Raw genomic sequence first — 13,865 nt, forward strand, 5'->3', positions numbered from 1 at the left:
TATATATATATATATATATATATATATATATATATATGTGTGCACATGGTGCGCAGCCTCGGGCTCCTGCCGCCGAAGATGCGTAGCAATAGCACATTAGCTCGCCCCCACTCGCGCTGAGCTCCTTGGCTCGCTTCGTCCTGGCCGGCAAGCGTGAGCAGCGGCGACTCTGGGCGGGCCAATTCCCACAGATCTCCACAGCTGCGCGGCTGCTGGGACACTACGGTGGCAGCAGCCGCCCTTCACGGGGTCGGTCATCCTGCCCAGCCCGGCCCGGCCGGCTCATTCGGCCGACGCCTACCCATAGAATGATGCGATGCGGCTCATGACCCAAAGTCAGAATCGGCTAAGTACGTCTAATTGCAACATTGAACCAACAAGTTCAACACACAAATGCACATATCCAGCTGGCCATTTTATTACTTCTGTCGACTGTAAATGACATCACAGATGCGCTGAGGGCTCAAATAAAGACCAAACATGGCTCAGTTACAGAAAACAGGTGAGCAATGATTGGTCGTTTCGTGAGCGCTGAGCAAGTGAGATATCATTTTCAGTTGAAAGACGTGACAAAATGCCCACCCCCAGTGATGACTAAAAACAGGTGGATTAACTCTTATTCCACAAACGCAATAGTTATCAGAATGCCTTGTTTCACCTAGTGGTCTTGCATGCAGCATATTCTTAAAAAATAATATTGTTTGGGTTGACTTCGCTTTAATAAAGTATTTACATAAGAAAATCAATCCTCTTATGCATGTTAAGGGTATTAAAATTCAAGAAAATAATGGGACAGAAAAATCAAGGGATTTTTTTTTTACAATAAATAAAATATGCGATTAACTACGAGTTAACTATGAAAAAATGCGTTTAACTACAATTAAAAAATGTAATCGCTTGACAGCACTAATATATATATATATATATATATATATATATATATATATATACACACATATATAGACGTGCTAACCAGTCGACCACCGTTCTGCCATTTTCCATTATATATTAGAAACAAATAAAAACAAATGATTTAAGACACCACTTGCCTTATCGAAGCTTTCACGAGCCAGCGTGTTCCAACAACTATTATGACAGTAAAGACACAGATGCCATAAGGTGTCACAGCAATTGTTATTCTATGATGAATTAAGTTTTTGTTAGCACACAATTGTTGTCTGAGGATTACTGAACATAATTATCTGGCGATGAAGCTTCGCATTTTATCGCTGCCCTTGTTCCTCGCCGCCGATATGAATCTACCAAGGCTAGTGGTGATTGAGGTTAGCCTCAAATCGTTAGCTCTAACATCGGACTCGTCTGCTAGCTTCCACTGCAAATGTGTGAGCACTACGTCACTGGAGCCAACCGATGGAACGACGCAGCGTCTGCAATTGGCGTATTGTCAAACGTACATCACAATTACCTATGAATTATCTTTTTGCTTTGTTTTGAACCTCTGCACAATTGTCACCCAGGATTTTAGAAAATATCAAAACAATCAGTATTTTGGGCATAACGAGTTAGGGTTCAGTGATTTGCCTAACAAAATACGGTCGGCAACAGCATCAAAACTAGAGATGGAAATTTTAAAATGTGAACGATTGCAGGATAATTTGAATCTTATTTCCAGTTTCAATCAATTTTCGATAACCAATACCCCATCCTACCAAGAGCCATGAAAAAAATTATAAAACCACTGTGTTTCTTCAATTTCTCGTTCATTTTAAGGTCTGGTGCTTGTATCAAGTGACTAACTGACACAAAAGAAAAATGGAATACTTAAAACCACCGTTTTTGGGAGCCTAAGCTATTGATGTAAGAACTTGTGAAATGATTTTGCTTGAAATCAAGAAAACCTGGTGCCACCCTTAATAACCTGACATTTTCCCATAAATTCAGTACCTACAAAATAATTAATATCTCAGCCCCTGTAGCCCATGTAACAGATAGCAACATAAGTCCAAAAGAATCTGAGAGCTTAGACATGTGGCTTTCACACAGGCCCGAGTTTATTAATCTTTACTGTTTCAATCGAAGATGCAAGTGAAGCATTATTTTTGATTAAAAAAAAGATTGAGTGGTAATTACCATGCTGTATTCTCTTACAAAGACGTTGAAATCGTCATTGTCTACGAACATACACCTTAACCATATATCACGTTTAGCTGGTTTCACGGCTTTAAAGTCCGCAAGCTCGTCATCTATATCACTGCTGGGACTTATATTAGAGGTCCCCCCGATCGATTGTGGCGCCATAACTCCTCGAAAAAATTCTGGATATCCGCAGACGACTCACGACACCGTCACATGTATATTCTGATGCATTTCATTGGCTAAGAGACCGAGAATTGGATTTAAAAAAGAAAATGACATATACACTCTCCCGGCTTTAATGAGTTAAAATGAACAGAAAACTGAAGACTGCATTGAAGGGCGGTCTCATATTTTTCCCCATGGGTGTATATGTCCCTGTGATTGACTGCCAACCAGTCCAAGGTGTAGTTTGCTTTTAGACCTAAGACAGCTGGGATAGGCTCCAGCTCCCTATGACCCTGACCAGGACAAGCAGTATAAAAAAATTACAGGATGGATGGATGTACAATCACTGACCCTTAAGGATGGCCAGAGTCTCCCCAACTCTGCGCAGGTTCACTGCTCCCTCTTCCACATCTCTCAGAGTAATTGACAACTGGCCACTGGTTACAGTGGTTGTTTGTAAATGGTTCACATAATCCTCCAGTTCACTGAAGATGGAGAGAAAGAACAGTCAGAGAAATACTGTACAGTGCACTGGCACATAAAACACATCAGAAGCAGCAGAGAATAAATAAAGAGTACTTGGCTATTACAAACATGGTTTGCTTCTTTAAAAGTTAGAACAGCCTCTTATCCCCCCCCTGTACCCCCCCCCCCCATACACCGAACGACACATCCCCAATTGTGACTGAAATGGACAATCGCAAACATATAAGTTGACAACTGACCATGCACACCCAGAGGTTGGCGAGGTTGGCAACTCAATGGTTGCAACAGAAAAAACCCTCATGCTCTTATCTTGGAACGTTTTGAAGAGCCACACATATTATAAATCATAAACAACATGGCCCAATTGTCAGGGAAGAAGCGACTTGCCCTGGCCGCTCTAGCTACTGTATATTGTACTAGTTCAGAGAGAGGACAGTCATTGTTATTGTTCAACTTTCGGCTTGTCCCATCAGGGTCGGCACAGCAAGTTACTAACATGATGTCTTTGACACAGTTTTTATGCTATGGGTAACAATGAAGGAAGGAGTGTGGATATTTGAGAGTAGGCAAGAAATAGAGACATTGGTGAGCCCAGGATTTTCTGAGAATAGGAGTATTTTGCCCTCTTGATGCCCGCGGCCAGCTCTCTCTTATTGGTGGCCTCAGTATTGATGCTTCATGTGGCCTGAAGGCAGTATCCCTAGACTTCAGCAGTGCTCTCACCTCTGCATTCAGTCAGGGCTTCTGGTTCAGGTATATAATGATGGTCTTGGAGGTGGAGCACAATTTGAGATGAAGTCCAAGAAGAATGAAGGGTGCTCCTCGAGGTCTACTTCTCCTTCCTGAGTAGCTGGTTCTCTGAACAATTGCCAGTTTGTACACTGAAAACAATCTTGAAGCACAGAGGCAGCGTCACTGGGCCACAACTTGACGCTCCTGACTGTGGGCTTGGAACATTGGTTTATAGCAGAGGTGGGCAATTCCGGTCCTTGAGGACGTATCCTGCATGTTTTATATGTCACCCTTCTGCAACCCACCTGATTCAAATGATCAAGAACGTTATCCAACTTCTGCAGACCTTGCTTATGATCATTTGAATCAGGTGTGTTGCAGCAGGAAGAAATGGAAAACAGGCAGGACTGGAATTGCACACCCCTGGTTTATAGGCTGGGAGTGGGCGATAGAGTGGCAGGCATCTAACCATGAAATGCTGTGTTTCCTCAGTCCATTGATCTTGAAGGTTGAGTAGGGAATGTTGTCCTTTAGCCACATGTCCACGAAACAAAGCATGGAGCAGGTTCTCATCTTGCTGGAATTACCCAACCTCAGGCAAAGTCCATTTTATTGTCCAGTGAGTGAACGTTGATTAGGAAAAGTGACAGTAATTGTGGCTTGCTGGCCTTTAGCTGAGCCAGGCCTCAGGCATGTTTAGCCTGCTTTGTTCCTGGGAGGAAACAGAGCCATTGGCTCCCAATGCTGTTCTGTTCGTAGGAACTGCAGCCTGCCGTGTGTACTTTTCAACATATAGTTGTCATTGAACTCTCTAAACTGGTATAGTTGGACTGAGCGATAGTTCAGACACGTTATTCGTGATGAGATGGCACTAAAATCGGCTTTGAAGTCATTGTAAAGAGGCTTAACCATGGGAGCTTGCAAAACTGCTGCACTGCGGGGCTTCACAATTTTAAGTATCCATGTATGTACAGTATGTGCATGATCCTTTGCCTTTTTCTTGTTGATATTTTTCATTGGAAAGACAAAAAATAAAAATGCAAATCTATGTATTTTAAACAGTATCACTGGTACACTACTTGTTAACATTTGAAGCAATATGTTTAGACATTTACTGAATATGTTGATGGTAATGATGTACTACATGCGATTTGGATTGGTGGTTTGGGAGAGCATCGTTACATTATGAAATAAGAGCTAGCAACTCATATTAAATGTTTTTTATAAATGCCATCCACTGGGGTTAGGGTTAGTCATCTTCATTGACATATACTGTATGTCCAGTTTGGGAACTGTTGTCATTTTAGAACAAATCACTTTCTGTTGTCCTGACTCTACTATAGACAGTATGCTACTTCACATTTTCTTTCTCCCTGGGTTGTTACGGCATTGTGTCTTGTTTGCCACCCAAGATGATCTTTAGCTGTGGTGTTATAGCATTGGACATCAAGTCTGTGTGGGTGTAGGAATTTATAAAAGGTTAATTAACCACTTCAGAAATAATCAAATCAAAGGCCACCTCAGTCCCAGTATAATGGATTTGATTTAAAATTAAAATTTTACTTTGTTACTCTAATAACTTCTTATTTGTATTTATTTCTTATGGTTAACTGGATTAAGATAAAAAAATAGTATGTCCTGTGTCAAACATGTCTTTTGCATGCAAAGACAAAATGTACAAGAATAGAAAAGGCATCTTTTTCAGTAACTGTTTAGTAGGGAATGAGTGTTGACGATCCAATATATAATACTGTATGAAATTTGTTTGTCTAAATTGTTGTGTATCATAGGTTTAAGCACATATTTACATTCCAAAGCTTGATAAAAAAAAAAGCAAATGAAACAAAAACAATTACCCCGATTTAAAGTAGAAGACCATGATATTTCTTTTACCCAACAAACCATTCTAAAAATTCTGACTTGACTTCAGAAATGAAAAAATGCTCGACACTAGACATACAAACAATCTTAAGTTCGAAAGTTGAAAATGTAAATGCTATTACAAACGCATGTATTGTAAAATCCCTGCAATTCCATTGAAATTCAAGCAGCATCCTCTTTTCCATAATATGATTTGAGTAAAAGTGGAAAAGGAAGTTCAAAGTGTAAAGTAAGGTTTAGTGGGGCTATGGATAATGGAGCCAGAAATGTTCAGTATACGTATCAATATAAAAATGCCAATCCAGACAAATTTGGCGGAGGCTCCTACTTCTTCAGTTGTTTACACCCTTAAAACAATATTGTTCTAGTAGTGAACAATTGCTGAAATTTCTTTCACCTGAGCTGTTTGAGAATTTTCTCTTCTGTAGCAAGGTATTGAACCCTCTCCTCCTCTATCTCAGCTCTTCGTCCACATGCCCTCTCCTCCAACTGAACCAGGCGATCACACATCAACAACACCAGCTCCTGACCAGCCATGCTCAACATGGACCTCATGGTTTGCTGGTGTGATATCTGTGATACAACAGTAACAGGTTAATTGTGAGGTGTGTGGACAGGCTACCCATCCAACATGAGTACTATATTACTGTTTCCTGAGAATGATTGTGTAATTTACAAAGACCTACCTTAATAGCTTCTCAACCAATGTTTTTGAATACATCAATACAGACATGTCTTGGTACTAAAATAATCTTATGGATTAAAACTATTATATAGCACACCATAAGTATGAAAATGATTGATTGATGCCTTGTTTATTTACCGATAATACACAAGCCAGGATGGACGGTTACCTGTAAATGTCTGAGTTGATTTAATTGCAGTCGTAGTTCAGACACATTGCTCTTAATTTGCACTAAGCGCTGCTGCAGCTCACTTTCAGTGGTTGGGGCCTGAAGAGCTAAGGGGGCAGAGCTGATCACGTCATCTACAGTACTGGTCACCTGTGGCTCAGACGGAACTCCTGGAAATCAAAGACAGACAATATTTAAAATATGATGAATTATCACACATGTAGCAATTTGCTTTTATAACATACAACTGAATAAAGCAGTATGTTTGTACAGTATGTACAGTGGTACATAGTTGAAGTTTGAACAAATGTTGTACAATTTGAAGTTAAATTTTCATTTAAAAAAATGATCACCAGCACATCACGTGAGAATAGAATAGCATAATCATAGTCTCAAAATTTTATAAGTAAACTTGCAATTGAAAAATAAAAATTTGTAAGGAGGCATAGCTACTCCCACCAAACTCCAGTAGCCTGGCTTGCTGTTCCTGGTCTGTCCTGTACTGTCCTGCCCCGTCCTCGCTCATCCTGTCCAATTGGTTAGTAGTTAAAATCCTTTCTCACAGGATGTACCTTTCCTTCACAGATAATTACTCTTTTCCCATATCACACTGTTGTCCTATACCATGTCGTTCTGCTATGGTTCTGGGTTTTTCCTGACTTCTGTATTTTTCTCTATTTCATCTGTTCCCTTACACACCCTCTGTCCAGCTGTATTTAAATAGCACACTATAAACAATTGCAGTGGTCGTATTTTAAAGTCCGTTTTTGCACAGACTATTCCATCATAAAAATGCATTGAGATCTAGCCAGATATTCTTAATTTTGTTACAGTGGTGATGGAATAATGATTCTGACTGTGCAACAAATTATTCCCAAAATGACTGTCAATGAGACCATGTTAAACTTTGTTTTGAAAGTCAACTAAATCGAAGTTAGACCAGCATCACAGAATGGATTGAGGTCGATTTTCAAGGACTTAGTGTATTGAGGATTAAGTCGATTACATCAAAAACTCACCAGGGCAACTTTTCCCAGCTCTTCCACTGCAAACACACATACAGTAGTTAGTAAATATCTGAAAGTCACAGAACTATTTGACCAATTAATTCAGATTTTAAATTACCGTAATTTCCAGACTATAAGATGCTGCTTTTTGTCACACACTTTGAACCCTGCTCCTTGAACAATGATGTGGCTAATTTATGTGTTTTTACGGGCTAATGAGCTTCTTAACACCAATATTTTGACCCACTCTTGGTTGTGCACCTTCACGAGAACAAAGGGGTGTCCTATTTCTCAGAGGGCTTGGTCTTAGATACTATACAGTGACAGTGAGCTGTGACAGCTCCAAGATACAGCCCACAAGTGGGCAAGGTGCAGTCTGATATGAGACCAAGCCTTACCATGTCGTGTGATGCCACATAAAAACAAGTGAATATCTCAGATGTTTACCGAGTGTGTCAGAAGCGAGCTAATTGTGAAATGGCGCTGTATTTTGGAAAGTAATTAACGCTATACGGGAAACCCACTTTTGTACATCACACAACATTGGGTAAGATATTATTTTTTTTTATTTATGGCCATGTCGTTCCTCGCAACTCCCCGTTTCTGGACAAATTCACTCACGGGCCGTGATGATTCTTGGTGAGCAGCAAAAATTATGACAGCCGAAAGTGTTAGCAAGGTAAGAGAACTTTTCATTCAAGAAATCATAATCTATCAAATTACTTTGCGGATAATCCTAAACTCTTTCAGTGTGGATACCAGTAAATCGGGGGAACGTATAATACAGGGGTAGGGAACTCTGGTTCCTTGAGAGCTATATCCTGCCTGTTTTGGATCTCTCCCTACTACAACACACCTGATTGAAATGATCAGCTCATCAGCATGCTCGGTAGAAGTCTGAAACGATCCTGATCATTTGAAAAAAAAAAAAAAACACTGCTTCTTTGCTAATCATGGTTAAGACAAGCGAGGCATTAAACACCAGTCAGGATATTTACAGAGACTGAAGTGGGAATGAGTAGACGTGCACACTTTATGAAATGCGCTATATAAATTGTATTGTATTGTATTTTATTGTATTTATTTGGATGAGGAATGGCCCCAGTTTCGACCGACAACACACCATCTAATGGAACGTAACAGCCGAAATGGTGCATTCCAATATGGCCACACTCGGCTGTGGAGTCAGATGCGCACGTTCAAGACACCCCCGGTTTTCGATGAGGTCTTACCTCACTCTGATGCCGCTTCACTCTCGCGGCTGTAAGCGGTGTCAGACAACGCACGCGACTGCTTGGGAGGCAACCCCGCGACATGAAGATGCAGGCTCATGATCACCTCCACACGCTGCATGGACTTGTCACGATACTATAATTTCAACTTCGATACCGATACCCAGTTCAGTATCGATACTCGATACCATTTCGATACCACACGGAACAAATTAAACCACAGGCTTTTTAAAAAAAAAATGTTTACTGTAAAACTTTTTTTATCGCCCAAAACTTAAATGATCATTAATACAATAGTTTTTTTAAGAGGTAGTGCAAAGAAATAGTACACCATTTAATTTCGACAAACCTCTGTACAGTCAATGCCTGGAACACATTTTAAGTTGTCTGAGCCTGGGGTAATGCAAAACAAAGGAAGAAGTAGTGCAAAGAACAAAACAAACAAAAAAAAAACAATTATTCATCTGTAAATTCTCTGAACTAGTGCAAAGAAATAACCATGCTGTGCAACACCAATGGCACATCATTTTCAAGTTGTTTGAGGTAGTGAAAAAGAATAACACCCACCACTTACAGTAACATAAATTGACAACAAAATCAGTAAGTTGTCTGAGTGTCTAGATCCACATGTTTATCTATTAAGGCAAGCCAACAAGTCACAGATAATAATAACAATCGTAATAATAAAAACAATTTAAGAAAATAATTTAAAATACTTTCAGTTATTGGTTATCCAGAACAGTAGCAGGTAGGTTTGGGCATCGTTTGAATTTGGACGATTCCGGTTTTGATTCGATTCTGGTTCCTAACGATTCGCAATTCCCATTCTTAACAAAAAAAAAATAGAAGGAGTTATTCTTGGACAATTCACATGAACTTCTCTGTTCTTCAATTTCATGAACTTTTTACTATTTGTGAACTTTACCATGGATTACTCAAAGGGCTGTTTTTAACCAGTATTTATTTTAATACAGTTTTTTGCATTATTATCTCGTATTATTTTTCACAAGAGCTTTATTTTTGAGTAGTTCAGGATAATACAATAATGCAGCTGTCACTGAAAACATGCTACTGAACACCAATTGATTGGCTAACCTTGTCTTGCTTTAGAAAGAAAATATATATGACAAACACAACGCTGCATTTTATGGGCAAGCAAGGAAAGGCTATCTAATCTCAGCAGTCTATGTAAACATATGATGCATATCGTCGCTGTCCTGTGAAAAACACTTATCTCTAATTTTGGAAACTTTTTACATTTTCACATTAATGCGATGTCTGTAACGCGGAAACACCATTCAAGTAAAAATAAGAAAATGAAAAAAAAAAGAGTGTTTTTCACATGACAGCGACGATATGTATGTACAGTGTTTATGTAGGCTGCAGCTGCGTATGCTATACGCTAAATATTAGCTGGATCGGTGCAATTGTCTGTTGAATTTTGGCTCAATGTTGCCATTAGAGATACTTAGCCGATTACGACTTTTGGGTCATAAACTGCATCGCGTCAGTTCCATGGTGAGGCGTCGGCCGAATGAGCGAGCCGGGCCGCGGCCCGGGGAGGATTAGCGACCCCGCAAAGAGCGACCGTTGCCACCGCGGCGGCTGCTGGGTAGATCCGTTGGCAGTGCCGGGCGCACGCCCAGAGTTGACGGAACCGTCACGCTTACCGAAGTGGGCGTTAATCATAAATGACGTGTTAAAGCAGCGGGGACTAGGAAGTGCCAAAATGGCGGACAGGAAACGATGTGTGGCAACGTAGGATGGCCGACCGGAAACGATGCATGGCAACGTAAAATGGCCGACCGGATGTGAGGTATCGAAGCGGGTTCGGGGTAAAATTGCATTATCGGACTACAAAGGGGTGTGGTTATTTGAGGTATTGGGCGTGTTTAGGGGTGAGAATGGAGCTTATGGACTACAACATGACGTCATCAAAGCGCGTGGTTAGGGGGTGGGGCTTATGTACTACAAAATTACGTCATAAATGGGGCGTGGTTAAGGCGGGACTTCCTGTGTGACGTCACACCTGTCAAAAGTTTGCCGAAAGCGGAATATCCTATTTTTTATATATATATATATTAAAAATAAACATGTAAATACACACACACACACACACACACAATATACAGACCTAATAAGGCCTTTATCTCTAGGAATATCTCCTCCCACAGACAACGCATGGTGAACCAGTCCTGCTAGAGTGGCTATTTGCTCCTCCATTGCTTTCATTCGCTCACTGAAAAACATTATTTATAGAAATACATGTTACTATAATTTTTTCTAGGTAATTAAACTTGAAATACAACAATAAATGTATGGGATCATGAAATTCCATAATATCTCTATCTGCGTTCACCTCTCACCTCTGAGTATCAAAAGCAGTCATGTGCCCATGATTAAGCATTTCTGGTTGTGTCAGGGGGCTGTCCACAAACACGGACGAAGTGGACGATGATGAACCACTCCCTCTGCTTCTGTTCATAATCTCCACAGTAGCTCCATTATTTTCCCGCCGCAGGGATTGACGAATCAGGGACCTTCGTTCAGGTGAGATCAGGCCCACCCCACCAATGATCTGTCCCTCATTCATTCTGACTTCATTTAATCTGTGTGGGGAGGGAGGCGGTGTTGCTAATTGAGGATGTTGGCTGTCACCATATTTCCTACTTTTTTGTCTGGAAGAAAAAAACAACAAAACAAGTGGACAGGTTTAATACACAGCTTTATGGTCTACGTTTTCTTTGTCAAGCCATTGACACAGAACATTTTAATTGTTGGCATACTAGTTGAATTTTTTATTTTTATTTTGACAACTGCAGATTTAGATTTTTAATACATGTTTTTTGTCGTTCAATTAAAAGACACAAAGGGAGCCATTTAATGTATCACGGTAGAGACAGTTAATTATCCATGCAAATTATTAGAAAACTGTATAACTCCTTTTAAAGTATCCCTTGGTTAAACAAACAAAGTAAATACTGAGGGCCGAATTCACTAAAGGATTACTTGGCTTTTGCGTGGCGCTAATCAGTAAAATGGAGGAAACAGATGGCGTATAGTTTACAAAACACGCACAGATGGTGAAATGCTTCACAAACCACAATGCTAAGCAGAACGTGTCTCTGTGCACCGGTGGTAATTGTGTATTAAATTTGGTAATATGTTGAAAATTTCCCTGCGTCAAGAAAAATCACTAAAGCTGTTGGCAAACTACTGCCAAACATTTTGCAAACATTTGCAACTTGGACGAACCTTGACAAACTGTGACGTGAACGCACCATTCGCTGCCTTCGAAAACACTCGCAATTGTTCGCCTCACAAGAGTATGTTTCCAAGGGTCTCTATTCACACTATTGCAATTTTACCCCGAACCCGCTTCACACTATTCACTCCTCCAAAGTGTTCAATCCACCTCAGAAACGCACATTTAACATTTGGGTTCCATCTCTGTACCACTGTTTATAAAGAGCACCTTATAAACAAAATTGTTTCGGTCTGCATACCTGTGCAGCGATTTTGTGTGATGCTCCATGATGTCCCCATAGCCCATCAGAGGCTTGATGGATGCACGGTACGGCTGTAAGCCCCCAGGAATCCCTGTGACACCAGCAGCTACCACTTCTGAAGCATGGGTCAAAGAACCACTACACTGGGTCGAAGCAAAGCTGCTCCTCCCCCCGTCCTGTAGTGAAGAGCAGTAGGAGTCTGGGTAACGTGGGCCTGCCTCCCCATGGACCACCAGGGCCATGCTCTTGCAGCTGCCAGCATCTTCATCTAGGGCACACATCAATAGATTTATAAATATCTTGTGTCCAAAGCATGACAGAGGAAGCATGCAAAACTACCATTGCAATTGTCCAAGTTGTGACTGCAAATAATTTCTTGGTTCACTTTACCATTTTAAATAGAACATGTATCCATCTATCCATACATCTAATCTTCCATATTCTATGCCACTTATCCTCACGGTTCTAGGTGAACGGGAGCCTATACCAGTTGACTGGGCAAGTGGCGAGGTACACACCAAACTGGTTGCCATCAATTCACAGGGCACATAGAGACAAGAGTTCAGACTCAAATTCATTCCAAACGATAATTGAGAGTCTAAAATGAACCATACGCAAGCACACGAAGGACATGCAAACTGCACACAGGAAAGTCGAGCCAGGATTCAAAACTAGGAATGCTCCAATCGATCGACCAGCGATTGTGATCGGCCAATTTTTATGAAAAATTACATGATCGTAATATTTGATCAAGCCTTTTATTGCCAATCAAATAATCTGATCACCTGCAGCTCATGCTTCGCAGTCTACAGCCATGTGTGCAGTGTTGCGCCCCCTGCGGCAGCGCAGTTAAAGTGACATTATTGCCACAGGGAGACAATTTTGGGGGTCACATTTTTCAAATTTACAGAAAATCCATGTGATCGAAATTGGTATCGGTATCAGACGATCTTGTATGTATCGGTGTCATAAAACCGAGATCGGAACATCCCTACTCAAAACCTCAAGCTTAATTTGTTTCAAATGAGTTACAGCAAATAATCAACTGTTCACTTCAGTCAGGCGAGTTTCCTAAACCCCTGAACGTTGTTGCTGTCAAGCCACCTCTAAAAAAGAGAACGCTGGATGCCGCCTTGTTACCAAATTATAGAGCCATCTCAAACATTCCCATCTTAACCAAGACTGTTGAGAAAGTTTTTAATCAACTAAGAAAAATATGTTTTTGTTTGTCTCAAATGGACTCTCTGGTAAATTTCAATCGAGTTTCCAACCTCATCACAGTAAAAAACAGTTATTTTTAAGTACTAAATGTCACAATATTAAACACTGGTGCAGGGAAGGTGTCAGTGCTAGGCGTATTGAGATCTGAGCGCAGCGTTTGATACAGTTGATATATACTGTTGAACAGGTTGGAAACGTGTTTAGGATTAAAAGGAACAGTCCTGAAATGGTTCATGTCCTACTTGGAGGATAGGAGTCATTTTTGGTTGATTTGGAGTTTCGAACGTCGTCGAAAGGCCATCACGTGGGGTCCCTCAAGGGTCAATCCTTGGAGCCTTTTTTCCTTGGACCCTTTTTTTCTCAGACTTTATGTTACCCTAATTGAGTCAATTGATTCAGTTCGCCAATGTTGACTATCATGGCTATGCACATGACACGCAGGTATAGTCAGCAATTTCCCAAATGACAGCAGTTCAATTAACGTATTGTGTCCCTGTCTAAGGCAAATTAACAACTGCATGAAGCAATTTTTTCTTCAGCTAAATCAAAACAAAAGTGAGGTAATTGTTTTCAGCAAGAAAAGAAAAGAAAAGAAAAGAGGGTTGCTGTAAGTAAACACTTGGAGTCACTGTCCTTTAAAACCAAAGACCAAATCCGAAATCTTGGGGTGCTGATAGACTC

General features: G+C 40.5%; 1 protein-coding gene across 1 annotated transcript in view; it reads right to left on the bottom strand.

Moving 5' to 3' along the window:
- LOC147140343 (sickle tail protein homolog) overlaps window positions 1–13,865 on the bottom strand; it is a 237,456-nt gene that overhangs the window by 120,249 nt on the left and 103,342 nt on the right. Inside the window, exons 7-13 of the mRNA XM_086043119.1 lie at window positions 11,961–12,231; window positions 10,821–11,132; window positions 10,589–10,693; window positions 7,235–7,260; window positions 6,216–6,385; window positions 5,759–5,934; window positions 2,614–2,747 (exon numbers count right to left, since the gene is read on the bottom strand). Coding sequence (XP_085899245.1) covers window positions 2,614–2,747; window positions 5,759–5,934; window positions 6,216–6,385; window positions 7,235–7,260; window positions 10,589–10,693; window positions 10,821–11,132; window positions 11,961–12,231 — 1,194 coding nt within the window. The remainder of the gene's footprint in view (window positions 1–2,613; window positions 2,748–5,758; window positions 5,935–6,215; window positions 6,386–7,234; window positions 7,261–10,588; window positions 10,694–10,820; window positions 11,133–11,960; window positions 12,232–13,865) is intronic.

The sequence above is a fragment of the Filicampus tigris genome, chromosome 10 (genome assembly GCF_054856515.1).
Source record: "Filicampus tigris isolate MCC_2025a chromosome 10, RoL_Ftig_1.0, whole genome shotgun sequence".
NCBI classification, from domain to species: Eukaryota; Metazoa; Chordata; class Actinopteri; order Syngnathiformes; family Syngnathidae; genus Filicampus; species Filicampus tigris.